Source organism: Zonotrichia albicollis, chromosome 7 (genome assembly GCF_047830755.1).
Source record: "Zonotrichia albicollis isolate bZonAlb1 chromosome 7, bZonAlb1.hap1, whole genome shotgun sequence".
Taxonomy (NCBI): domain Eukaryota; kingdom Metazoa; phylum Chordata; class Aves; order Passeriformes; family Passerellidae; genus Zonotrichia; species Zonotrichia albicollis.
In genome coordinates, this window is record NC_133825.1 from 36,888,189 (window position 1) to 36,914,531 (window position 26,343).

Sequence of the window (26,343 nt, forward strand, 5' to 3'; positions counted from 1 at the left end):
CAATTGTTTCTAAGTTCTTTCTGTAGTTGCTACCTGAGCACTGCAGGTGCAGCAAGCGTAGAGGGCCACAGGGACCCTGGCTATGAGCACTCAGATGCTTTCACCCACAGAGGAAAAACAGGGAACAAAACTGCTCTTCCATTATCTGTGTTCTCTATTCGTCCTTGATGCAGAGCAGTGATAAAAACACTCAAGCCGAGATGGGAATTGCACTTTATGGTGTAACTCGTGCTTCTTGGAGCAGGCTCGGGGTCCGTCAGGCCGGTGTGGGTTTCCCTGCAGTGGAGGGGTTGCGGCACCGCTGTGCTGCCGCAGCTCCCGGTGCCGGGGCGGCCGTGCCGAAGGCCTGTGCCGCCGCCTACAACTCCCAGCAGGCAGCGCGCCGCACGGGCGGCCGTTCCCCCGCACCGCCCCCTCGTGCGCGCGGATCGGCCGTTGTCCGTTCAAACTGGCCAATAGCGGCGGGGCGGTGCCGGCCACAGCCAATGGTGTGGCGAAGCGCGGCGGGGCGGGGCCGAGGGGGTGGTGCGGCGGGCCAATGGGCAGGCGGAGCGGCAGGTATGAGATGGCGGCGGGAGCACCGGCGTCCGGCGGCCGCAGGTAGGAGCGGGACCCAGGCACCCCTCGCCCCGTCTCGGCGGCGCCCTCTCCTTGGCCTCCCACCGCCGTTGTACGGGTCGGGCATCCCGCACCAGCCGGCGGGCGGGCGCCGGTCTGTGCGCACCAGCCCGCCCATTGCAGCGCTGCCCGTGCGAGCCGCGCCGTCCCAGCTGCCGCGCCGCCCGCCGGTGCCCCGGCACCTTAACGGAGCTGTCGGGCTCAGTGTTCCGGCGGCTCCGGAGCTCGGCCGAGCCGCCGCGGGGTTGGCGGTAGGACCCCGTGTCCCCGCGGTGCCCGTGTGCCCGGGGCTGTGCGGCGGGGAGCGCTCCCCGCAGCGTCCCGGTGCTGCATTGCGGGAAGCGCCGCCCGCTCCTCTGCGGGGACAGATCCCGCCCCGGCACGGCGTGTTCCCGGGGGGGACAAGGCACCGTGCCCGCCGTGCGGCTCTGCGGGGCCCGCCGCGTCGGCTCGCCGCTCCCGCAGCCGCAGAGCCCGCGCCGAGCGCTCGGCAGTTGCGGGCTTTGGTAGGGTGATGGCACTATACAGACTGGCTTCGCCTTCAGCCCTCCTTTCCTTCGCTTTGTCCCCTCTGCCCGCGTTATTCTGGCGCTCCAAAGGCGATGTCAGCTGCACGTAATCCACCTTTAGCTCCCAATTCTGTACGCATCACCATTCTGTTACTGCTGCAATAAAGCAGCAAGGACTGCATGAGCTCCTCGCTACAGCAGTGCCGTGTTGGATGATTATTAAAAAGCTGCAGTATCTTTCTTTTCCCCTTCTGTTTTTTTTCTCCCCCTGTATGTGTGGTGTGTAGCTGCAAACTGAGTATCCTTTGAATGGTAATTCTTGTCGATAAATAAATGCAGTTTATTTATTTATTTATTTATAAGAGGGCTGATGCCTCTTACCCAGCCTGATTCACAGTGGTGCCATCCTGCTCGCTGCTGAGTGGGACCCATCCCCATGGCACTTGCTCTGCTGATCTGGAGACACTGCTGTGGTGCCTGGGCTGGGGCACAGCATTGCCCTGGAAGGAGGGATGAAGAGATGGTGCTCATTGCAGCCTCTTTGGGCAGGGGGTGCCTAAAATGCTGGACGTGGTAAAGGGATGTGTATGCTTAGTACAGCTGATACTTAAAATGCCTTTTTGGATAAAGAATTTGTAACATGGCCTGGATCAGCCTAAATGACTAGATTTATTTTTTTTCTATGTTGGCAGTTGTCCTTAGGATGTATTCTCCTCTTTATCCCCCACCCTCCAAAAGCAATTCTGTTAATGCAAAGCCTGAAGTTTTCCTCCAGCACTGCCTGTCACCCACAGGTAGCGCTAGAAAATCGAGCTCTTGCTTTGCTGGTCTATCACCACCCAGGCCACAAAGCTTGCTTTTTTTTTTTTTTGTGCTTTTGCTCCCATTTCCTCATCTGGAGAGAAGTGCAAGTTAGCTAGTAAAGCCTGTGTGCTGTGTGTGGTATTACAGCACGCTGACTTTAGGACTGGAATTAAAAAGCTGGTTGTCCTAAACTCCTTACCAAATGTTACTGAACATGACAAAAGATGATTTGTGTGGGTCTCTCTCTTTGTGGTCTCTCTAACCTCTGCCTGGGTCTTCATAACTGAGAATGAAGATTGCACCCTGCCAGAGTGCTCAATTTCAAAAGAGAAACATCTGTCTGTTTAATGAATGCATTTAATGTCCGACCCAAGCAGTGCCCAAATGCTTTGCCAGGCACTCGTGTCGGCCATTTGATATGGCAGGGATGGAGTGAGTGGAAGGGAAAAAACAGTGGGGCTGGAAGAAGCTGGAAAAAGCCATAAAGCATCTTGCTAAAACAGCTTGATAGAGTGGCACTGCACAACTGGACATCAAGAGCTTACATCGTAAACAGGTTATGAAAGGAGACACAGTTGCCATCTGTGTTTTACTGGAAATAGCAAAATGTTCGCTGTAAACATGACTTAATGGCAAAAAATCAAAGTGACTTGCTGAGGGTCAGGCAGAAAAAATGGTTGATTTCAGAGTAAAAGCCAAGTCTGAACACATGGCTGCTTTTCTCTGAAGAAAGCCCGGGAGCTGGGGGCAATCTCATTCACACATTCCCTTTTCCACAGCTCTCATGAGAATCTTTGAGACCTAAACTCGTGTTTGACCCCATACTCAGTCCAAGTCCTGTGAGGTTTGCATCTGAACGGAACTCAAGGCCATGTTGTATTTGCAGTATTTTTATATGTTTGCATGTAACACCCTGTCCTGTTCCCATCCAGGGTGGGATGGGCTTTGACAACAGGATCCTTGTTCTGCTACCCTTCAGTTTATTGTGTGTGTGTGTGAAGGGGGAGCATTGCTTCCCACATAGCCCAGAGCAGCGTCTGGGTCTCCCTGCCAGCCTGGCCATTGCCTTGTTGCTGTGTGCACATTTACATGCCTGTGAAAATGTCACAGAGCTTCGTTATCACTCCTTTAAAGGTGCCTGGGCATTTAGCTCAGTCTGAAACTGAAGCACTGAGTGCTAGACGCTGCTGGGAATCAAATGCCTTGTCCTAAAGGTCAAAAGTCCTCAGTGTGTGTTGATTTAATAAGTGACATGAACAGATGGGAAGGAGATGGGGACAGCGTGGAAATGTTGGCTAATGTCAAATGGTTACACTGAAGTCAAGTCCATCTTGGAAATACTGTCCCTCTGAATGTTAGGTCGGGCTCCTTGTCACAGCTGAGCCCTTATATGTGCCAGTTGTTTTGGGCCTGTCTGGTTCTGTCGGATCTCATTTCCACTTGCCCCCCAGCTGGAGGCAGGAGCGGGGAGCCGAGGCCCTTTCCTTGTCCTGTGCTCGGCTGGGTTGAGGCACAGCCCCGCTGTTGCCAAAGCTGCACTGTGATCCCAGGGACTGCCACCACGGGTTCCTGTGTCCCCAGGTCATGGGGGCTTGGAGTCAGCATGGGCAGAGAAGGGAGGGGAAATGTGGCTGCTTGCTGGGATAAATAGGATGAAGTTTTTCCAAGCTTCACAGGTCTGGTGTGTCCCTGACCTCTCATCCTGGTGATGCATTACACTTACCGTGGTGTCCGGGCCCTTTTCTCCAAAGTGCAAAACCCTCATTCCTCGACTCCTGGCCTTTCTCACCTCTACACTAGGTAATTGCAATTAAGCCATCTAGAGTTTCCTCATAAATTTTATTTTCAGAAACTATAGATAGCGGGGAATGTGATAAGCTGCTTAATAATTGCCTGCCAGCTGGCTTACAGGAACTTTTAATGTGTTTGCTTTTGGCCTATAAAGCTCTAATAATTTGGACTCCAGCCAAAACATCCTTTCTTCTTGAGCAGTAATGTGGCAGCTCTGATTTTCAGAGGCAGGAATTTCTCAGGGGAAATGGCATTAGTTTTCCTTTTTGTTTTTCTGGAGCTCAAATTCAAGGTTGAAACATAGCTTTATGGTTTGGGACTTCCATATGGGCATTCCTACAGCCCTTCTTGCAGGCTTTGTTATAGCAGGAGACAAGCATGCTGTGCCTTGGAGAGCAGGAAGCCTTTTAGGGAACATCCTCACAAGCTCTTGGGGGTTCCTGGAGCTCTCCTCACGCACATGCCACTCTGCATTCTCCTGAGTGGCCCCTGGAGCTTGTATAAATATATCACAGTTCCCTGGGCTCTGCAGTGGGGCAGAGTTGAGCCAGACAGAGATGAACTGTCAGGCAGGATGTGAAGAGAAGCTGTATCTCACCAGAGTTGCATAAAGTGACACTGTAGGTTATTGTCATCTGAATTCTGGTATCTGTGTACAGTATTCCAGTTTTTGACATCCTAGCCTGCCCAGATCCCCTTGAAAAGCCCTAGGCCCTCATCCTGCTCAGTTTGGTGAGTTAATTGGGCTGCTTTGTGTATCTGTGTCTCCCTGGTGCTGCATGCTGTGCTGCTCTGTGGCGGGCCCAGCCTGTTTATCTGAGTGCTCGGCAGCCCTGACCAGATGTCACCAGCTTATTTAAATGCTGGCACGTATCCAGGTGTTCCTCATCACAACTCCAGCTCGTAGGAGTTTACACATCTGGAGCAAGGGATGTGGCCTCTGACATACTCAGTGGTGTCTGCAGAGGGTTGCTGATGAGGAGGGATTTGATGTGCTATCATCCTTTGCAAACCCCACTGTGATACAAAACACAGATGCGAGGATGCAGCTTGTTCACTGCACCTCTGGAGCGCTGTGGAATTACAGAAGTGTAGTGAACAAAAGCAAGAGCTGTAATTCCTGGATATCTTCATCCTCTGTATTTGCCGGGCTGTGACTACCAAACCTCACCAACAGTGCTGTGAGGAGCTGGCTGTGAGTCCTGGCTCAGTGTCCTCTCAGTGCACAAAAAGCAACTGCAGTCAAGCAAACCTGTGAGTGCTGCAGCACACTGTACTCAAATTGTGGTGCTGTGCTCAAGCACCAGTCTACCAATTGATGGTGGCACGGGATTCCCAAATGTGTTCTGAGCACCAGCTGGTGCTGCCAATTTTGGGTATCATCCTGTGGGAGGCTTTAGGAAAACATCTGTCCTGCCTTGCTGGGTTGCTCTGAGTTCCCAGACTGGTTGCTACAATAGCTTGTTAACTTTGCTGTGTTGTTTTTGTGAAATTGCTTGATTTTTGTGTCAGAAGTAGACCTGATTGTTATGAGTTGCTGTTTATAGATGGTAGTTGTGCTCTGACCTGGACACTAGCTTGGAGCTACTGGACTGAGAAGCTTCTAGAAGGTGTGTCTTTGCTGGTCTCTGAACTCCATTTCATCCTGCCTCTGGAGAATGCCCTAAGACTGTCACCTTCAAGAACAAGGGTGACAATCAGAGGTGCATGTGGCAAATTTGGATTGCCAGAGGCGAAGGAGGTATAGGCAGGACTGAGCCATGCTTGGCTTCCATCCAGTATACTCAACATGGGGAAATAAAGAGGATAAAGACAGTTTAAAATGAGAAGAGCAAGGGAATGCTATCATTATTGGCAACTGGAAAGTACCCACCAGCACACTGGGGATACAGCAGACATGTTTGGTGGGAAATGGCTGTGGGGCTTCCTCAGGCTGTGTCCCACCCCGCAGTGAGGGTCTGGATGTGCCACACAGTGCCCTGTGGCACTGCCAAGCTTCTCCATCTCCCTGGCACTGCTGGCCTGTGTCTGCCTCACCGGCAGCTCCCAGCCAGGGCGTGGGGCTCAGCTCTCGCCTCCTCAGCCCCACGTCCCAGCCATCCCTGCCTGACGGCTTTCAAACCAGCTCCTTTATGCTCAGTCCCATGTCACCCCATGTGCAAAAGCTGGATTTCTTCTAAATGTCTGCAGTGTGACCTGATTATTTTTCCTGTCCTTCCTCGCCCTCCTTTTTAATAGTGTCTACAGAAAAGCTGGCAGAGTTCAGTTATATCAGTCATGCTGACTGATAGTGCTGCCTCTTCTCTTGGGATTCCTTCTCTTTTCTGTCCCTGCAGCATTCATTTCAGATTTAGCTATCAGCCCTCTGAAGACAGGGTATTGCCTTTGTTCTGTTTGTTCAGCACAGAGCACAGCGGAGTCCCCAGCTGTGACCGAGGTTCCCAGTGCCACAGTGATAAAAGTGAGCACATCAGTAACAAGAGGAGGCAGCTGCTGCCATCTAAAAAGATTCAGTTTTGGTGCTGGTTTCAGTGAAATCAGGATTGGATCTAAGGCTCTTCTTCTATCGCTGCTCCCAGTAGGAGTTTATATTAAAATAGAGACACAAAAGCATTGACAGTCATGAGAATCAGAGCAGCATTCCTATTTAACACTGTTCGACTCTGTTAATCTGATCTTAAGGCAGACATGTGAGCTTGCAGATTTTTAGTGTAGAATTACTGCATTTCTGGTGGTAGCTGCCTTTCTGCAATTTTTACAGGGTCTTGGGTAGCCAGATGAGCCATCACAGAGTGTGGGAGCACCCAGACCTGGGGTGGTGGCGCTGGGAAGGAGACTTGATGAGGAGCAGCAGTGAACATGCAGTTCTCTCCAAGGCACCCCTTGGTTCTTTCCCTCCCAGCACTAGAAGGCATCTGGATGCTCTGATGTTGTGATGGCTGATTGAAGTACTGCTTGATTGACTTTAAAATATTCCAGTGGCTATTATTAAAAATATCACAAAGAATCACTCAGGTCAAACTTGAGAAATTTCATGCTGAAATGCAAATTTCTTGATGTTTCACATGTATCAAGCTGTCTTGCTACTGCTGTTTTCTTTGACGCTGGTAATATATTGCATTTTCATTTTCTTCCAAAGCACAGATCCCCACCCCTCCCAACCCTTTTATCTTTTCAGATAGGTCCATCTCCTCCAGGTTCATGTCACAGATGTGTAGCCAGTGTTGGCAAGATCTACTCTGAGTTGTTTATTGACACAGAATTTGAATTCATTGATGATAGCAGTGACAGGGATAACCAATATACCTGGTTTCTAAAAAGTCGCCAGGAGTTGCATTAGTTCCAGGTTGTTGAGCAGAGGCCACCATAAATAACAGCAGCTTTCTTAGCCAGCACCTTGCCATTTAAATTGTATATTATTATCTGGTTCTCATAGTCAGAACGCTGAATCACTCTGTGTAAGCTATTTAAATGTGAAGAAAGCGAAGCAAAAATTGAAAAGACAGTGATATCTCATAAGGCTTACTTGTGTCAAGGCTAGAGACAGTAGGCAGGAACTGGCACCCACTGTGCTGTGCACTGTGTACTCATCACAAAAGAACTCTGCCCCTGAAGACCTTATGAGTATAACCCTGGGCAAAAAATACTCTGTGTTTTTCTTGACATTTTTCAGAGGCTTATCAGTCATGCTAGGAAAAGTTAGGGTGCCAAGTGTGAGGTCTGAATGTGATCTTTGTTACACCATCTTACAAGAATGTCAGTCTGAAGTACAGCCCTCAAAGCAACTTTAACTGTGAAGTCTCTTCTAATGTCTCTGCAGTCCATTCCCATTAGACTACATTTATTTTTTAATTCTTTTTTAATCTAGAAAATAATTTGTCTTCTAGTCCTTTTGTTCTTAAAATGATTCCATATAATTCCACTATGGTTCTTTCATCTCTTTGCAAAATCTGGGATGGCTCCTATCTGGCTCTGGAAATACTGTCTTCAGACATCCTCATTAATTGATTCCTTACTCTGGCACAGCACAGGAGGCAATGCTACTTCTTCCTCCCTGGGGAAATCCAAGCCTGTGAGCATCTGTCCCATGTCCCTTTGTGCTTAGCCAGGCAGAGAATTGTTCATGTTTTGTGTTCTTCAGCACTGCCTGCTTATCACCATGTTCTTAGTATTTGGTACCAGCCTGGCTCTTTCCTATAATCTAAAGATTTTGTTATTATAGAGGGTGATTTTCTCCTATTATCTGCCTTATTTTCAAAAGCTCTTTAATCCTTTCACTCCTATACAGTAAAAATTGTCTGCTGTGGTGTGTCTGAAGCATAGGGCCTTGGTGATGACATACAAAGTGTGCAAAATGGCACTGGAGATGGATTTTGTCCGCTGAATTAGAGACACGTAAGGCTCCTCTGAAATCTTTAGCCTTCAGTGTATCCCCTTTCCCAGCCAGACAAACACAGCTGATGCCTTGCCCCAAAGATACCTCCTCCTTCTCTTTCTTTCTTGCCTTCTGTTCTCCTTATGCTCTATTTCCTTCTTCTTGGACCTTTCTTCTGTCACATGTGTGGATTTAGACCAATATCAGAGCTGTGAGAGCCACTAGAGCAGCTCCATCTCACCTATCTGAATGCAAGCTTGCTGCCATGTGAAGTTATCTGCCTGCTTGCAGAGCTCTTGCACCGCAGGTTTGCTCACCAGGTTTCAGCAGTTAAAGTCTCATTTTTGTCCTCGTTTCCAAGGCATTTCCCTGGCCTGGATCTAGTTACCTTAGGGATTAATTGATCCATCATGATTTTGACCTCTTGCACCATCCACTCCCCATGAAATGATGGGGCTGTCATGCCTGAAGCAAAAACGTTGTGTGTGACAGACAGCTTTCTTTGTGACTTGGCTGGGATCACAGGCTTTGCCTCTGAAGGATACTAGAATGGCAAGAATCTCAGCACAATATAGGACCAATTTTTTTTTAATCTACTGTCTTAATCACAACCCTATTAGAACAAGGTTTTATTATTCATTGGGATTTGATTATATTCATGAGACTGGAGAGGAAGCTATTTATTCCTTTACTTTATTGTCTTTTGACATGTCGTAAAGCAATCTGAGATCACAGCATATAGAAAATATAACTCTGTAATTGGAAGCAAGGCAAAAAAAAAAGCAATAAACTCCATGAATACATGTTTGTCTCCCCTTTACTGCTGTTATATAAACTGTGAGTGTAGGTAGAGTACATCCATCTCTCTTTTTTAACATGAAAACAGCAGATGGGGCACATGGCTCTTTCTGAAGGTTATGGTGTGTGCAGCAGTGAGGATTGGCAGGGTTATTGTGTGTAAAGCCAGTGGGGGCTTTATCTTTGCTCAGAAATAGGGGCTTGCTTCACATTTCCATTTTGATTAGCAATAATGATACAAAAGCAAATTTTCTGTGTAAGGAAGAGCTGCTAATAAAGTGACCTTTCAAAATGAAGTAGCTCATTGAAGTGCCATATCACAATAAGCGTACACAAGGCTGGTCCCAGCTGCAGCAGTCAGGGAAACTGCACGGGAATCCAGAGAAACGTGGAACAGGAATCCTGAAGTGGATGAACAGCACATGGTGGCACAGTAATGGTAGCAAGGAGCAATGGCCAGGTGCTGTTTCCAGCTCTGAGGGGCTGATCTACTTGCTTTGTCTTTGAAAGGATCTGAAAGTGTGAAAGGCAAGTGCTTCCAGCAAGGTTTCTGGGCACAGGGTGGTGCAGTTAAGGGACTTGGCCATTGTCCTGCCAGTGCTGTAACATCAGTTGTGCTTGGATGCTGTTGGGAATGTGTTTGCCTGGCTTTACTCATGGTAAACACAGGGTAGACTTGGAACTATTTCGTGGATTCCTCTTGGATACAGGTGGAAAGCACTTAATACCACGCTGGTCCTGATTCAAAACCCTGGTTTCTATGTAGGAATTATTTGCAGTTAAACTCCAGCGACGCAGCCTTTGGCAAGAGACATGAATCAATTTGTCCAGCTTTTCTTTTCTGTTTTGTCCCTGTGTGAAGGCTGATGCCCAGTGTGTGCCAAGGGGGCCTTTCAGACCCAATAATGCGCCCTTGTGTCTCGTAGCATGCGTGGAATTTGCATAGGCTGTGCTGGGACAGGCAGGTTTCTTTTGTTGCTGGAAACAAGGAGCAAGTTCTTTTCCCTGTCTCTGCTTCCTAATGCCTCTTCAAAAGCTCTCAGCACTCATGTAAGAAATTTACTTTTTTCTATTTATTTTTGCATTATATGTTGTTGGACTTTGTGCGACTTCTAACACAGGCTGTGCAGAGAAGCCGTATCAGTCAGTGCTAGTTGACAAAATTGTTTAATTTTCTTTCTGTGAATCCAGATATCTAATTGTCAGAGGGAAGAGATAATCTGTGATGCTTGATGTAACTGCTTCAAAGTATTTGCATATCTTCTCTGTGGGGAAACAAAACTGCTAGTGAGTGAATAACAGTGCACGGATCATTGCAGGCAGGGTCACTGGGCCTATACACTTGCTATTAACCCTTCTCAGGATCTGTATTGCCACAGAATGAGTTGTCATGGGTTTCAAGCAAAGGGCTTGCTCCACATTATGGGCAGAACTGGCACTTGTTTGTGCATTGTAGCCCTATGCAATGAAATGTGAATATGATCAGATCAATTGGCAGTTGCTTTTTGGCAGCTGATACCAAATTGTTGCATTTTGGTCTTGATTTATTGCAGATAACAAACTGCTGAAAAACTGGCTGGGAGGTGCTGAGCAAAATATGGCCCCCATTTGGAGTCAGCAGTGTGCTTGCTGGGCCACTGAGCCAGGCAGCTGGGAGCCCTTAAGAGCTTTCTAAAATTTTAGATGACCTGGCAGATTGCCTTGCAGTCTGCCTTGCAGACCTTCTTCCTCTCCATCCTCTTGAAGGGCGTCTTTGGCACCCATGGAGAGCAGTGTAAAGGGGAGGGGGTTTGCTGTGGATTCTCACGATGCAAGAGTTGCTGAGAGCTTCATTTCCTCTTGTTTCAGCAAGTATCTTTCTTCTTGTGGAGCCTGAGTCCCAGCTTCTGTTCGGTTATGCTGATCAGGCATCCTGGAAATCCTGGAGATAGTCTTTCAGTCAAAAACATAGAGTAGCTCAGATAACTGTTGGGTTCACAGACAACGTGTGGAGGTGGGCTGGAGTTCAGGTGACTTGCCAGTATGTGCTTTGATGTGCTCCTGTCATGAGCTACTGTCAGCTTACATCAGAACAGGAAGCTGCTGAGGTCTCTGAACTAGCAGTGAAGTGTTCTGTTTCTTGAGCCAGGGGATGTGAGGTTCAGGGGGCTGCAGATGTTTTTGGTGGCAGCTTGTTGAGCAGTGAGTAGGGATGCCCAGCATGGACTGAACACAATGGCACGGCCTCCACCCATCAGCAGGGAGGAGAGGAAGATGAAGGTGCTCCAGTCTTCTCTAGAAAAGCCTGTTTTGAAGAGAAAGCCTTTATGGGCTTAGGGGTGTTCAGCAGAGCACTCACTGTCCTGCATCTGCATCTAAGGGGCTGATGTGATCCCTGGTACATAAGCACAGCATCCCTATTAAGTGCGCACTTGGCAGCTGCCCTTGGAAAATGATGTCCAGTGAGAGCTCACAGCTGAGGATGGATGGAAAAAGAATGGAAAGTATTATATAAGAGCTAAAGAATGATTAAAAGATTGGGGAATGTCACAGGCTGAACACACACAATATGTGCAAGCTGAGTGGGTAGGCATCCTCCTCCCAGAGCCCTGGAAGAACTGCACATCCATTCCCAGAGCCAGGCTGTCACTTTATAGCAGAGTAAGAAATCAGGACAGTAGCTCATGACTGGAGAATAATGACACTAATCCTCACCTTTAAGTAAAAGAGTGGAGGGAGAAGCAAGCTGGGCAACTCTAGCCTGTGGGCTTGACTTAAGAAACATGAAAATGTTTGGAACAGTGGTGGGAAGACAGTAATGGAAGACCTAGAGGTAGATGGAAATTGGGATAAAAGTTAAGTGTGAGCATTAAGAGTGCTGATTAACATGAGATATCTCTTTGATAACTCTTTGATTTGATTTTCTACATGGTAAATGTACCAACCCTCTGGTAGGGTTATGTACCTGTTCGAGATAACTCTTGGAGCAGTGTCTCAGGTGCATCCCTTTTCCCATGCCACATGAGAAGCTATGAAATGAAGAAAGAAGGTGTCAGTAGAGAATAGGGAGGGCAGATTAAGGGCATTAAGGGATGACAAAGAGATAAGAACTGGATGAGCTGAAAAGGGGTGATCTAGGTGTAAAGTTAGTAGGGGTTCCTCAAGGACAGATCTTGCATAGTTCATGTGAGTTCTCACTTGCTCCAGGCTGAGAGTGAGGAGCTGGCAGAGAACAGTAACCAAAGGGTTGGCAGCACTGGGAGCATTTGACCACACCCACAGCAAAACTGACGGTTCAGTGTTATTGCACGTTTATGACCTTAAAAACAAAGTCCTAGGACATGGGAACTATCTATTTGTTGATAGAAAGGTAGGTATGATAGAATGGCAATAGGAACTGATGAGTGTAAGCTGGCCATGAAAAATTTAGATTGTTTTTCAGACTTTTAGGCCACTGGGAGTGAATTTCTGGGAGGAAGAGAGGTAAAGCCTAACTTATTTTTGACTTAAAGTATTACGTTAATGTAAAATATTAGGTGTCATCTCTGCCAGAACTAGTATGATGTAGATACAGTGAAACAAGTAGTAAAGATGTCGATGTAGTTTTCACTGGGTGTTGCCTATGTCATCATCACTGTGGAGTGCTAGTCTTAGGCTGTGTTGTACCAAGAGTCCAGAAATTATTTTGCTCCATAGGGAAATGTAACTGTGCTGTGCTGAACACTCACCCAAGTCAGACAGTGCTGTTGGTGTAGACTGGTAGCTCCTGTGTCAGCAGATGTCTCCTTCAGGGCAGACCAGCTGGCTGTAAAAACCAAAGTGATGAGGAGTTACTGTATTTTTTTTTCTCTTTCCCTTTTTTCAGAGATGCCATCTGCAATTTTGTCATCTGCAATGACTCCTCCCTCCGCAGCCAGCCGATCATCTTCAATCCCGACTTCTTTGTGGAGAAGCTGCGCCATGAGAAGCCAGAGGTGTTCACAGAGCTGGTTGTCAGCAACATCACCAGGCTCATTGATTTGCCTGGGGCAGAGCTGGCCCAGCTCATGGGAGAGGAGGACCCAAAGCTGCCCGGGGCAAACAGCACAGCCTCTGGATTTTTTCGTTCTCTGATGTCTCTGAAGCGCAAGGGTGAGTGTGGATGGCACAAAGGCTGGTGCCCACCTTTGAGTGACGCTGTCACCATTTGTTACACTGAGTTTGCAAAACTTTCAGCCCGTAGTTTTGAACTTGTGGAAGGCTTAATACTATGGTTTCATAATCTCTAGGGATGCCATTTCTAGAAAGGAGCAAAACAGGCCAGGAAATTGATCCTGGCAATGCCCTGCCCTTTGAGAATAGTTCCCCTTGTTCTGGGATTATTGCTGTGGTGTCTGTCAGGCTTGCCTCAGTGGGTCAGCTGCCCACTGTGCAGCTCAGAAATCTGTAAGTATCTTCCATCCAAATGCTAGTGCTGCTCTGGTCCACATCCCAATCCAGTGAGGCAGTGACAAAGCTCTGCAGACTGACTGATGAAGCCAAGTTTCAACTCAGGGAGATGACATATCTCCCTTTCTCTCTTAGACAAGCATTCCACTGGAGTTTGCTTCTGCTAAACTGACTATTCTTATCTTCTCTCAAGTTCAGCTGTCTTGCTTGTGAAACATTAGCCCCAGGCCCTTCACAGAACTCTTCTTTTGAGCCGTGGTTGTGTTCAGATCCTTTTCTCTTCAATGGCTGGCATTTATCACTCTGGTTTGTTGAAAATAAAGAGGTGTTCTAGGTGTATGTGTGTCTTCTCCCACTTTTGCCCACACTCAAGGGAAGCCTGGTTCTCCTGATAAGTTCAGTTAAACCTTCTCACTCATCTAAGCAGAAGCAGGCTCCATCTGGGCCCCTCACATTCCTCCTCAGCTCTGGTTTCCCAGCTTAGACTGGCTGGCTGCTGGCAGAGAAGCTGTGAGCTGCCTTCAAATGTTGGCAGCCTGAGGTTGAACACTTCTGATTAGTCTTCCCCTTCCTTTGAGCAGTTCTGCTATTGTGAGTGTCTCAGAGAAGGGAGCTATTGCTATGGCATAGCTACAGCTTTTTTCTGTCTTCAACCATTATATAATTTCAATTAGTGATTCTGATTATACCAAGCCTATTCCTCCATTGTGTTTCATAAAGACAAGCTTTGCAGCCCCACTGGTCAGGCAGAATTTTCTGGTGGCAGTTTCAGCCCTCCACTTCTGTCTGACCCATCAAGAATCCTGGTACATTTACTCACCTTAGGAAAAGAAAAGGCTTCAAGTCCTTTGGCATCCTTAGATGAGAATTACCATATATTGCCATGACTTACTTTGCTGCTCCACAATAACAGGTCTCTGTGCTGCCCCTAAACTGCAGTTAGACTGTGCTCATACCTGTTATTGCTTCTCCCTCTTCCCAGAGAGTAGCAGACACCTTAAATTCAAGCACTTGCCACTTGCTCACAAATAAAAGTGAGTGAGTAACCAAATTGAAAATGTCTTCTTAGTGTGTATGGAACCCCCCATGTTCTTGTCAAAACCTTCCAGCAGGGGCTGGTGAGCCTTCTCCAGCTCAATTTTTTTATTAAATTATCTGTACTCTGTTGGGAGCACTGCTCTTATCAGAGCTGACATCTCCTGCTAACTCTGTTCCCCAAGAGCTCTGCTTTCCCCCATTCACATGTCTCCGTGGCCGTGTGTCACTACAGCTAGCAGATGTTTCCAAGTCTGCTGGCTGCACTCCCAGGCTGCAACAGCAGTGTCTCCCAGCATTGACAGGCACTGTCTGTGAACTCCTTGGCCAAAGTCTGAGAAAAGAGGTTTGTGCCTACAGAGAAAATCAGTTTCGTGTACTGTGTGTTTCATCTTGGAGCCATCATTTGTTTTTCTTCATGTTATAGACCAGCTACAACAAACAAGTTTTATTTCTTCAAAGCCAGAGGCCAAGGACCATGGAGCTCAGAGCTGATCAAACTGCAAATGCTTACAGCTTCTTTGAGCATCAGGAAACTCAGTCTCATGCTGCTGCTTAGTTTCAGAAGCAATTGTACAATAACATCTAAGCCTTTGTAATGCAGCATCCATTCTCCAGACATGTCTTTCAAGTTTCTTTGAGAATCAAATTCTCATTCAGATACCAGCTTCTGACTTCAAAACTAAATCGAATTTGTCAGGCCCTGCATGTCTCAAGAAGATGTATTTTCCTCATCTATTCCTGGCCACTGTTGATTCTATCTGTTGAATGTCTAATGAGTTTAGTTTTCTTCAAGGACAAGAATCTTTTGCCGATCATTCTCTCCCTTTGCACTCAAACCTTTCAGATCTTTGGTGTGGATCAAGAGCTTGCATTGCCCTCCTTTCTCTTGCAGGACTGAAGCATGTGCTTTATCAGAGTGAGGTCAGAAAGTTCTTGATTTAACAGAAGGCTGGAGTTCCTGGTGGCTTATCATGTATTTCAGAAGTCCTGGAAGAAAGCAGAACATTCTTCAGGCGGAATAAATTTAGTTACACAGGATGGCTGCTAGAGAAGTGCATAGGGTTAACAGGTCTCCCTCACATGCTGTGAGCATCAACACCACAGAGCAGGAAGATCTGTAGTACAAGAAACCAAAAGCAAGTAAAATCAAAATGACATATGAGAGGGGAAAAAAGGCAAGAGAAAGTTTGTGGGGAAGATAACTTTTATCAGACCAGCCCATGCATTGCTTGGATTACTGGGCTATCAGTTGTAGCAGTAAGGAGGGAAACCTTCAGTGCAAATGGTGCAGATGTCCAGCCTGCCCTCAGAAGTGACCCATGTTCCTGGCACTCTCGCCATGGAGAAAGGAGGAATATTCTTTTCTTGTATCTCTTTGAAGCCTAAGTACCAGGGTAGGACAAAGCAGCTCTGTACCTGGTTCCAGTTCTCAGTCCCAGTCAGCATGTTGTGGTACAGTCTGTCCAGTATCTTGTCTCCAGTCCAAACCTATACTCATCTGAGGGAAGAAGTGTGGTGCCCAGAGTTCTGATTGCTGCCACTGAAGTGTCTGGGAATTGTCTCCACCTTCTGAGGGACAGATCATACTGGCTGCGTGTGTTGGACAGAAAAATCCATTCAGTAGCAAGGTTGCATTTATTAGAAAACACTGTCCTTTGGATAATCACTGTCTCACCTGGGAAGTTCCTTTGTGAACAAGAAGAGTATTCTACATTGGTTCAACAAATGTCCTTCAGTTGAATGGATTTCTCATCTAATGTTTCCTTCCCTGCAGGGATCCCCTTCCTTTCAGCTCAGTTGTTTCCATCTTCTGGGACTATAACCTGTGTTATTTACTGGAGTTCTGGAGCTGCAGCTCATGCCCAATCTCATTCCCATGAGATGGGAACAGACTTCAAGAGAGGAGCCCAGCTTATTGCTTTGCTACTCTCCTTCTGCCTTGTTCAGCTTTACTCAGACCAGGGCAGCTGACATGGAAGAGAGATTCACTGGGATGGGGAAATTCCATGCTTTACCCATGCCTGAAAAGGAAGCTAGTGTGAGCCAGTCAGAGTATGTCTGCTCTCCCCAGTAAGTGCTTATTTTCCTCTCCCTCAAACTCATAGCTGCAACTCTTCTTTCTGCTCCACTTCTTGTCAAGCCACAGTGAGGATTAATCTAGACATTTCTTTCATGGTGTGGAGTGGCCAGTGTGGCAGGCACCAGGCTGTCCAGGCTCTTACATCTGCCTTTCCCACTTTGCTCTTTTTGTGAGGTCTGGGCTTGCAGATTCTGTGCCATTTTAAACTGAAGCATCTCTTCTGGTGTTGTTTTTTCTTCAAGGGCTAGAGTATATTTGCTTTAGCTGATAAAAGCTGTAATTAAAGTGAGGTAAGAAGCAAGGATGATGAAGCCCATGTGAGTACAGCATGGTGAGATGAAGTCACTTATTTTGGAGTGTTTGTGATATCTCACATCTGTGAGGGTCCTTGTGACCTTCACCCTTAACATTTTGGGGCGCTGCTGTTTGCATGTTGAAACCCTGTTCTTTGGGGAGCATTAATTTCTGTGGCTGTGGGTTCTGAGCTGCCTGAACAGGTTGTTTTCTGTTCTGCAGAGAAGGGGGTGGTGTTTGGCTCACCGCTGACAGAAGAAGGCATTGCACAAGTTTCCCAGCTAATCGAGTATCTGCACAAGAGTAAGTGCCTCTGTTTGCTGTCTTCCTATCCCCGTGGGCATCTGTCTGGCCCACCTCAGGTCCCTGGTGCATACAGAGTGACAAGGTCTGAGCTCTCCAGCAGCAGGAGTTTGGGACTGTGCTGGGCAGCTGTTCCCCAGAATTGCCTAGCAGATATGTTGGTCTATTTCCCTCTGCACAAGGACTTTCTGTACTGGTGGGAGACAGCTCGAAGTCATGCCTCTGAATGCAGTTCACTGTGGTTTGCTGTCCAGCTCTGGAAAGAGGAGCTGCTTTAATAAGAAGGTGGGAAATCAGCCTCTGATTATTCAGTGCCCTTTTTTTTCCCCTCTGCTGAGCAGATTTAAGAGCAGAAGGCTTGTTTCGAGTGCCAGGCAACAGCATCAGGCAACAGATCCTAAAGGATGCTCTGAACAGTGGTACTGATATTGACCTGGACTCTGGGGAGTTTCATTCCAATGATGTGGCCACCCTACTTAAGATGTTCCTGGGTGAATTACCAGAGCCGCTGCTGACACACAAGCACTTCCATGCCCACCTCAAAATTGCAGGTGAGTGGGCAGCAAGAGGCAGCGGTGGGCAGAAGGACTGGAATTGGCCTAGAAAGCATGCTAGGCTGTGAAGTGTATTCCTCAAAGGCAGCCTTAGAAGGAATCTTCCTGCCACCTCAGCCTGGTGGTGGAAAGACAGGAGCTGATTAAAGAATCAGACCAAGTCTGTCTAGACCATTCTTCTCAGATGCCACAGTGGTAAAGCCCACAGTGATAACCTGGGTCTCCATCTGTTGTATGTCCAGGGTTCTGAGCAAGTTGTGGTTTCTATGCATTTAATAACTGTTATTGAACTACCTTATATGAACTTGCTGCATCTTGCCTTCAAGCCATCACAGCTCTTAGCAGCTCTGTTGTTCTGTGGGAGTTGTAGCATAGATTAACACATCAAGTGGGGAGCCTTGGAGCTCAGGGGAAGAGAGATGGAGGGCCAAGAGCTGTGCAGGGGTTTATAGGAGATCTGCATATGAAGAGGAAGGGATAAGCAGTTGCAAGAGACTGGTCTGAAGGAAGGTAATGAGTGTCCTTCATGTTCTGCCTTGTGATTTGGCAGACTTGACGCTGTTTGATGAGAAGGGGAACAAGACCAGCACTCCAGACAAAGAGCGCCAGATCGAGGCCCTCCAGCTGCTGTTTCTGATCCTCCCCGCTCCCAACCGCAGCCTGCTCAAACTGCTGCTGGACTTGCTCTACCAGACTGCCAAGAAGCAGGACAAGAACAAGATGTCTGCCCACAACCTTGCCCTCATGTTTGCACCCCACATCCTATGGCCCAGAAATGTGAGCAATGCCTCAGTGTCTGTGGGTGGGATATTGCAAGGTAAAAAGCAAAGGCTTGGCAGGGGAAAAACAAAAGTTTGAGAAGGTTGAGTATTGACACAATGATGTGAGGGTTGGAGGCTGTGATGGAGAGGTGGGAGCTTCCTGGCAGGACTCAATCCCAGCGTTCAGCCTAGACCTGCCATGAGTCTCATTTGCAACTTATGCATCTTCTTTTTCAGTCAAATTGAAAGCACAGCACATGCACAGTCATGCTTCTTAGAATGTCAGCTCCAGAAAAACTTTACATATCTCTTCAAGTTTTCTTATGCTGCTGGTGAACTGTTTTGCCTCAGAGTTATCTGATTTTTCTCTGAGAGCAGCTGTAAGCTCTGCCTGCCTGTCATCTCAGAGCAGATCTCCTGCTGGGGCACTGTGTGTGTCTGTGTCCCAGAAGAGACCCTTCCTCCTCCTCCCCCCCCCTCTAATGGGTGGCCGTGTCCCCTTGCCAGGTGACAGCAAATGACCTTCAGGAAAATATCACAAAGCTAAACAATGGAGTGACCTTCATGATCAAACATTCTCAGAAACTCTTCAAGGTGAGTGTGCTTTGGCATCCTGCTCTCCTACCTCCATCACCAGCAGACTGAATGCCCCTTGTCCAGACAGATCCCACATGCTGAGTGTGTATTCTGTGGGCTCACTTTTGCAGTAGGAGAAGGAGACTTTGTACCAGAAACCATTCCAATAGTGACTGGGGAGGAGGCCTTTGCTGGGCAGCAGTGCTGGAGGTGGCTTTGCCAGGGCAGGTCAGCAGCACGGTGCAGTGTAACACTCCCCTCTGCTGGACAGCAGCACCTGCTGCCCGGCAGCAAATCTGGCCCCGAGGGCAGGTACACACCGGGCTGCACCCAGGCTCTGGCAGGGTGAGGGAGTGGAAGGGATTTGTCCTGCCTCAGTGCTGCCAGGAGCAGAATACCTGATGCATGCACTGGGTTGTTTTGTTGGGAATTTCTCTGCTAATGGTCATCAGCCCACTGCTGTTACAGGCACTGTCCAGCTCTGAGGAGGGTGCTGGGTGGGACAGTCAGGAGTGTGGGACTTTCAGCTGTTCCTCCAAGGAAACGTTTCTACAACAGACAGTCTCGACTTCTCAGGGCCTTCCTCGTCACTGGAGACATCGGCTCACTGCAGAGTCCTCCCGTGGAGAGTTCCCCTTCTGCCTTCTTTGTCTGGCCCCAGTTTGGCCAGCTCAGAGCTGGGGCAATTACTTAGAGCAGGGTTCCACAGGAACTTTTCCCTACTCTGAGTTCCACTTGTGCTGAATGTCTGCCTGTAAAGGATACTGTGAAGGGGAGGATACTGTGAAGGGGATACAGGGAGAGGACATGAAATTCCATGGCTTTGTTTGCTCAGGTGGCTGAGTCTTGATACAAGTGGCTTGTGTTGTGTGGTTGAAAAGCAGCTCTTGCTGGAGTTGCCCCAAGAGCAGAGATGTTAAACACACATTTGGCCTGTTCTCTGCTCACAGGCTCCAGTGTACATCCGGGAGTGTGCCAGGCTGCACTATCTGGGATCCAGAGCCCACACATCAAAGGTAAGGCCAGCCAGTGCAGCCTGCCCTGCGTGAAAGGGCAGAGGCTGTGATGCTATGAATGGATCTTTGTGAGTGATAGAAGCTGAAAACAAACCAAGTCATGAAAGAGGATCTGTCAGAGGACAGGAGCAAGAGAAGCATATGGTGTGGTAGTGCAGGCGGCTGCATTAGGGAAATTGGACAGAGTTGAAGCATCTGTTAATCAAAAGCACAGGGAAAGAAAGCTACGAGCCCCTGTTTAGCAGCAAACCTGCTCCCTGTGCCCAGTACATGCAGCACCTGCTCCTTCACAGGGCTGGTGCCTTCCAAACAGACGGACACGCTTGCTGCCATGGCCAGGATGCTTGGCAGAAGTGCTGAGATAAAGGCTACTTGCTGCCACTGGGACAATTGTGTCTTGCCAGCAAATGCTTCCCTGCCTCATGTAGCTGCAGAAGAGGGAAGATGCATGGCAGGGAGCTGCACTGACCCTTCTCAAGCCTGGAAGGGCTTCTGCAGCTCGCATCTGGGAGGGGAGGGAAGAAGCAATGGGGTCACCTTTGTATTGCTGTCACCTCTTCTGGCACGGGGCCTGCTGATGCAGTGCTGCTGCAGAGGGGTAGGGAAAGCAGAGTCCTGTGCTTTCACTGGGGGTGAGGCAGCTCACGAGACTCTCTGGGCTGGCTCAGATGGGTGGCTCGTTGGGATTAAAGCATGGCAAGCGGCTCCTGTCTCCGCTCTCCCAGGACGACCTGGATTTGCTGACGTCTTCTGGCTCCAAGGAGCTGCAGCCTCTCAAGTCTCAGAAGCGAAGCCGGCTGGACTCCTGCCATCAGGAGGAGACCCAGCAGCGCACTGAGGAGGCACTGAAGGAGCTCTTCCTGCATGTCCACAACATGCCTGACTCTGCAAAGAAGAAGAAGCTTATCCGGCAGGTAGTGTGGGGAGGAGAGGTATCTTGGGGTGTGCTTGTCAGCACAGTCCTGGGCACAGGGCTAAAGACAGGGCCCTCTTGAGAGCTGCTCCTAATTCTGGGCAGGCTGGGGAAAGTGGGTTCTGGGCTGTGTAAGGGGCAGAGCTGTAAGAAGACAGGAGGAGGAGGTGTCCTGTATGTTGCTGTCCCAAGTAGCACTTTTAAGTTTGGTTTTTCAAGCTAAGGACTTTCTAGCCAGCAGTTTCCCAATCCTGATCATGGCCTTGTTGAGCTTCTTCCCTCAGGAAGGGAAAAGTTTCTTTCCCTGTGGCCTGCAGAGAGTGGACAAACTGGTCTTGTGGTCTCAGACAACTTGCTGCACCAGACAGACTGGTCAATAGCACCAGTCGTGGTTGCCAGCCTCCAGCTGCTGCCCAGCTTCTTTCTGCTCCCAACATCTGCCACTTTTGGTTAATCTGGTAGCCAGCACCTTTGCACCCAAACTCCCTGTAATCCTGGGTGGAAGGTGTGGCCTTGCTCTGCTTTCTTCCTCCTGCAGTTCTGAGCTGCTCCTCCATTTTAGGGGGTGAAGGAGAGAAACGGAGTTCTGGGACAGCAGGGAGAGCAGCATTTAGCAGCAAGGGACAGGTATAACTGTGCTAACATACTGCCCTCATGTTTCCTCCCAGTTTAATAAGCACCCAGCTGCTCTGACTCCTGGATCTGATGTGCCCACATCCCCAGCACCACGACGCGCCCGCTCGCGCTCCTTCAGCGGCCTCATTAAGGTGAAAGCAGCCTCTGACCCTTGCTCTCTGCTGTGAATCTCTGATGTTGCTTTTTGCTTCTGCCTTGCCCTGCCTCGAATGAGACCCTCAAAGGGTAGGGACTCCTCAAAGTATTGCCTGCCAAACAACACAGATCCACTGGGGCAGAAAAGGCAGCAGAGTGACAAAAAGCCTTGTTAGTGTAAAGTGTAATTATCTTGAAACACATGGCTGTAGGATCTATGCATCCTTCTGGAGAATTGATTGCTTCCTGAGATGAGATGAGGATTGACAGGGAGCTGGTCATGAAGTCTAGCATGTTAGCACGGGTTTTAGCACATTATAGGCTGCCCTACAGCAGCATGTCCCTGACAGGCTGGGCTCCTGGCCAGGCCCCAGGTCAGCTCCCAAACTCTTTACAATCAGGTGGGCTCAGCCTAGTGGTGTGGTATTTCAGGTGGTTCTGCTTTGCAATCTTTGTCCCAGCTTGGCTTCCTTTTTTTCTTTCCCAGCATTCAACTGCTTCCCAGCAAGGCATCCTGCTCCTTCCCTTTCTTTTTTACTTTGCACTTTAAGCACTAGCCAACAGTCCTTTCTTCTTACAACAGCGGAAAGTTTTGGGAACTCCAGTTATCCTGGAGAGGAAGAGCAGGGATTCCACTCCAGAGCCTGTGCGCGTCAGCAAAGAGAACGTCCAGCTGGTAAGAGCTGCTTCCAGCACCACTGAAGCTGCTGGTGGGGAAGTGTGTGTGAGGGGAGTTAGAGTGCAACTTCAGCAATCCCTGGGGAGCTGTTCTCTGCTAAGAGAAGGGTTCCAAGTTTCTTCTGTATGATAAAATAAGGTCCTGAGAAGCTGCTCTGAGGAGAACAGAGCAGATGGCAAGGGCAGTGTCCGAGCAGGGATGACAGCACTGGACCTCTACTCCAGTTTTGTTTCTCTGGCTGTGTCCTGCCCTGGGGCATTGTCTTGTGCCCCCTTCCCTCTCTCATCCTCCTCCACAGGCTGTACAAAGCCTGCTGCCTGTATGCAGTAGGGTTGTCCCAGACAAACCAAGAGTGGATTTGGGTGATAGATGCTCTTTGGTGGTACAGGCTGCTCCCAGGGAAGGCTGTGGATGCCAGTTCATTCACCAGCTTTCTCCTCCTATTGCCTTCTCTTGTCCAGTTACAGAAATGTGGCTCTCCAGCTCATATGTCCCAGGCCAAGCTGAAGTCTTTGGAAGGCCAGAAAGAGGTGAGACACTTCCCCTTACCCCCATTCCTCTTCCTGCAGGGAGCCTGGTGTGTTGAAGCCTGCTGAGGTGACAGCACACACTCAGGGCTCAGGGACAGCTGTGGTGCCCCAGCTCATAGCAGTGTGCTCAGCTGCAGGCAGGTGACATGCTGGAAGCCAGACCCTGAGGGGGCTTACAGCCCTCCTGCCTGTGACTTGGCAGGCTGGATGTTGAAGGAAGCAGAGGGGAGCTGGCAGCACAGCATGGTGCTAACAGCCTGTCAGGGTGGCAGTGGGACAAGAGGTGCAGCCCAAGACCGACTGCTGTGTTGGCTGCTCTCTGCTCTCTGCCTCATCTCGAGCTTTAGCAAAGGTGTGGGAGGCCGACACCAGGGAAGGGTCCTTGCAGGGGGAGAATGTCAGCCTTTTCTTGCATGGTATTCTGTGTCCCAAGCATTCAACTGGTGCCATTCTGTGCTCCAGGGATCCTGCAGACGCATGCGAGCCCGCCTGCTTTCCAAGGATTCCTCCTCCCTCTGAACCGCCTGGCGCCAGCGCATGGATGGGGATGGCCCCGTCTCACAAGCTGTGAATGTGCTGCACTGAGAGGGGAGTGCTGCAGGCTCACAGCATCCCTCACCACACAGCAGTGCTCCTGAGACTGGACCTTTGCAAGGATTGCAGGGATTTGTTTCTGTATATAAATTACATTTCATTCTACTAAGGGGCAAACCACTATCTAACCAAAACCTGTGCAGCATGTCTGACCTGCTGGCTCTGGGAAGAGCTGGAGTGCTTGCTTACAAGGAGAGCCCTGTTCATTGCAGGGCCCTGTGTGCATTCCCAGCTTTCTTGTAATGTTGCTAGGCTGTATTTTTTTGCTTTTCTGCTCCGAGTTTTTAACATGTTGGCTTGTTTTTGCTTCCTTCCCCCTGTTAGCAGTGAGAATGATGGGCTGTAACCCTTACCCACATCCTGACATCCAAGCTTGCCTCCAGTCCTCCTCTGGAAGCATTCCCTTCTCTGCTGCTTCTTCTTGGTTCCATTTTGCTCTGCTGTTTCCCAGGGGCTGAAGTGCACGAATGGTACAGAGCATGGGATGGGCCTGGAAGGAGAGGCTCCAGATGCCATCTTTTCAAGTAAGGCCAGGGGAAAGCAGCTTCCCCAATAAACTCATGCCTCTATTTTAGCTTGAGCCGGAGGCAGCCCTTGCTCACTGCCCTCATGTTTCAGTGGCACAGTTCTGAACCAGGAGTCTTAGCTTTGTGCTCACTCAGAGAGGCTTAAGCTGAGGAGAGCAGGAGGCTGGCAAAGGCTGTCTGGGGCAGAACAGCCTAATCTTTGGAAGTTAAGGTGCCTGGGGCAGGCAGAGTCTTGTGGCTGTGTGTGAAAAACAGTGTGAGAGGTGAGAGAGGGCTGCATCCTTTTGTGATCTGCTGCAAATATTGCCAAAGGCTTTGACTGAGGAGATGTGGATGGCTGGTAGGGCAAGTGGCTGATTAGTCATTAAACTGGGGGAAAGGGCTGAAGCTGGGTTCAGCTCTTTGGTCTGAGCTGCAGAAATGAGATGAAACCTGCTAGATACAGGATAAGCCCCAGTCACAGCTGGCCAGTGTCAGCGGTCTCGTTAAGCCAAAGTGCTCCAGTAAGCCAGTCTTGCCAAGAACCTGTCTGCAAGCACTCTGAGGTAGGAGACACACAGGGTAGCTACTGTGAAATGAAGATTTAATCAGCTGGGGGACCATCTAAACACTTCTCAGCCCTTCTCAGCAAAGTAAATAATCTCTGGAATCCAATTATATTTGTCTTCTAATCCTTAAGAACCAGCAGCCAGCAGGAGTTAGAGCTCTGCTCTTGACAGCTTTCTGAAACAACTGGTGGCAGGAGGTGTGAATATTGGGATATGAGCAGGGAGTTCAGTCTGATTGGCTGGAGCTGTCAGAACAGGGCATTGGAGCCCTGTGCAACATAGCTGGAATTTGTCACTTTTTTAATGGTGAATTTTTTTTAAGATACAAATCCTCGTGCTGCTCAGTACAAAGGGTGGTTTTTGGTACTTTATCAGGGATGCTTGTCCCCAGTCTGACCCCAAGTTGGAGCCTTGAAAATATAGGGGGTTGGGGGATTGTAGATGTGTGAGTTGGGAGTTGCTGGTGTTAGGAGCCTCTGTCACAGCAAAGAAAGAGCTGTGGTTCTTCAGGGACCAGACTGATGGTGATGCTGTGAGGAAGGGCAGAGGCTGTTTGCTGTGGTAGTAGTATGTGCTTTTTGGATGTGTCAGCAATCATTCCCTCCAGAGGCTGAAGCTGTCTGTGTGCTTTTCTCCAAAGGGCACCATGTTTTTCTGACTTCACTTCTGCCCTGTCCCTGCAGCCTGCTGTTAGCAAGACCTGAGAATCTCAGCTTTGCCTCTGAGCAGAGATGAGGCACAGACAAAGGTCAAATGGCAGCACAGGGAGAGCTGGGTCTGCTCCTGCTATCTCTGCTCTTTCTTGCATTGGGGCAATTGCTGGGTGAAGCACTTGTTCACTGCTCCTCTCCCCATTGTCCCTACTTGGCATATCTCATATCCCTCTGTAAGGGTGACTGCTTGGCAAGGCAGTCTTGTACCTGAAATTAGATACACTGCTCCCATACAGATGGGACAAATGTTGCTCTCCACTGTCCCCCCTTACTGATGGCTCTAGCTCAGGGGCTCTCTCTGGCTTCTGGCACAGCTGAGATTTGTTCAGCTCTAAGAAAAGTTACCTAAGGGGCACTGGCCAGGCCCTCTGCATGTGTCACATGCCTTACCTGCCAAGGGGGTGGGTGCTGTCTCCAGTCCTGGGAGGGGTTCAGTGCCCTGGGCTTTAGTCTATGCTGCTGGGCTTGCCATGTGTGGCAGATTCCACCCCAGGACCTTGGCTGTTGCTGTCCCGATGCATTCCCGCTGTCTCCCAGGCACGGGAGAGTTTAGTTATGCTTGGATGTGTCTCGTTTGTCTGCCCTGTGCAATGACTCATGAGGATGCTTCTTCCCAGAGCAGCCGCTAACTGTTCCCAGAGTCTATCATTTCCAGAGTATTTTTAATCTTTGTCCTTATTTATATATGCTATGTCAGTACTGTTGCAGACTGTTGCCTTTCTGTGTGTTATGTGAAAACACCACATTAAATGCTTTTATTTTTAGTGGGTTTGCTTGGTGGCTTAAGCAATTTCATTGGGACAACAAGGACTCCCATCCACCTTCAAGAAGAAGGAAATGTCTGCTTCAAAGGCCAGAGCTACTACTCTTAAGTGTGGGGGTGCTTGGTCAGGTGCTGGCACTAGGGCTCGAAAGCCTCTGGGATACTTGCATGATACAGGGTGCCCAGACAGGCTGTCTTTCCCTTGGAAGTATGAAGTTGGACCTCTTCTTTTCCTGTCTTCCCCCTGCTGTCATCCAGGGTGATGGGAAATCAGGTTTACAAAGAACACTTTATATAAATAATGGATCAAATGAATAAATTTTTCTCTGTAGGGCCATTCTTCTCTTGCCACTCTTGGCTGCTGAGAGAGGATGCTTTCTG

At 48.8% G+C, this 26,343-nt stretch overlaps 1 protein-coding gene across 2 annotated transcripts; it reads left to right on the forward strand.

The window, feature by feature from the left end:
- The first annotated feature begins 527 nt into the window (after positions 1 to 527).
- Positions 528 to 25,963, forward strand: ARHGAP19 (Rho GTPase activating protein 19). Of its 2 annotated transcripts, none has more exons than XM_005481172.4 (12): positions 528 to 600; positions 12,740 to 13,005; positions 16,937 to 17,017; positions 17,359 to 17,568; positions 18,122 to 18,348; positions 18,840 to 18,926; positions 19,859 to 19,924; positions 20,650 to 20,838; positions 21,506 to 21,604; positions 22,192 to 22,284; positions 22,749 to 22,817; positions 23,280 to 25,963. In XM_005481172.4, exons 1-12 carry the CDS (start codon positions 539 to 541, stop codon positions 23,334 to 23,336), a joined length of 1,506 nt encoding a protein of 501 aa, XP_005481229.2. In that variant the 5' UTR covers positions 528 to 538; the 3' UTR covers positions 23,337 to 25,963. The 2 variants fall into 2 exon arrangements, with proteins under 2 accessions (XP_005481229.2, XP_005481230.1); XM_005481173.4 differs by lacking the exon at positions 528 to 600 and adding an exon at positions 9,789 to 9,945.
- Positions 25,964 to 26,343: the final 380 nt, after the last annotated feature.

Bases quoted from the DNA above. Each gene is read 5' to 3' on its own strand.
- ARHGAP19 (XM_005481172.4), top strand. From the start codon at position 539: ATGGGCAGGCGGAGCGGCAGGTATGAGATGGCGGCGGGAGCACCGGCG. The intron at 17,569-18,121 runs GTGAGTGGGCAG...GTGATTTGGCAG, and splicing joins TGCCCACCTCAAAATTGCAG to ACTTGACGCTGTTTGATGAG. The intron at 22,285-22,748 runs GTAAGAGCTGCT...TCTCTTGTCCAG, and splicing joins GCAAAGAGAACGTCCAGCTG to TTACAGAAATGTGGCTCTCC.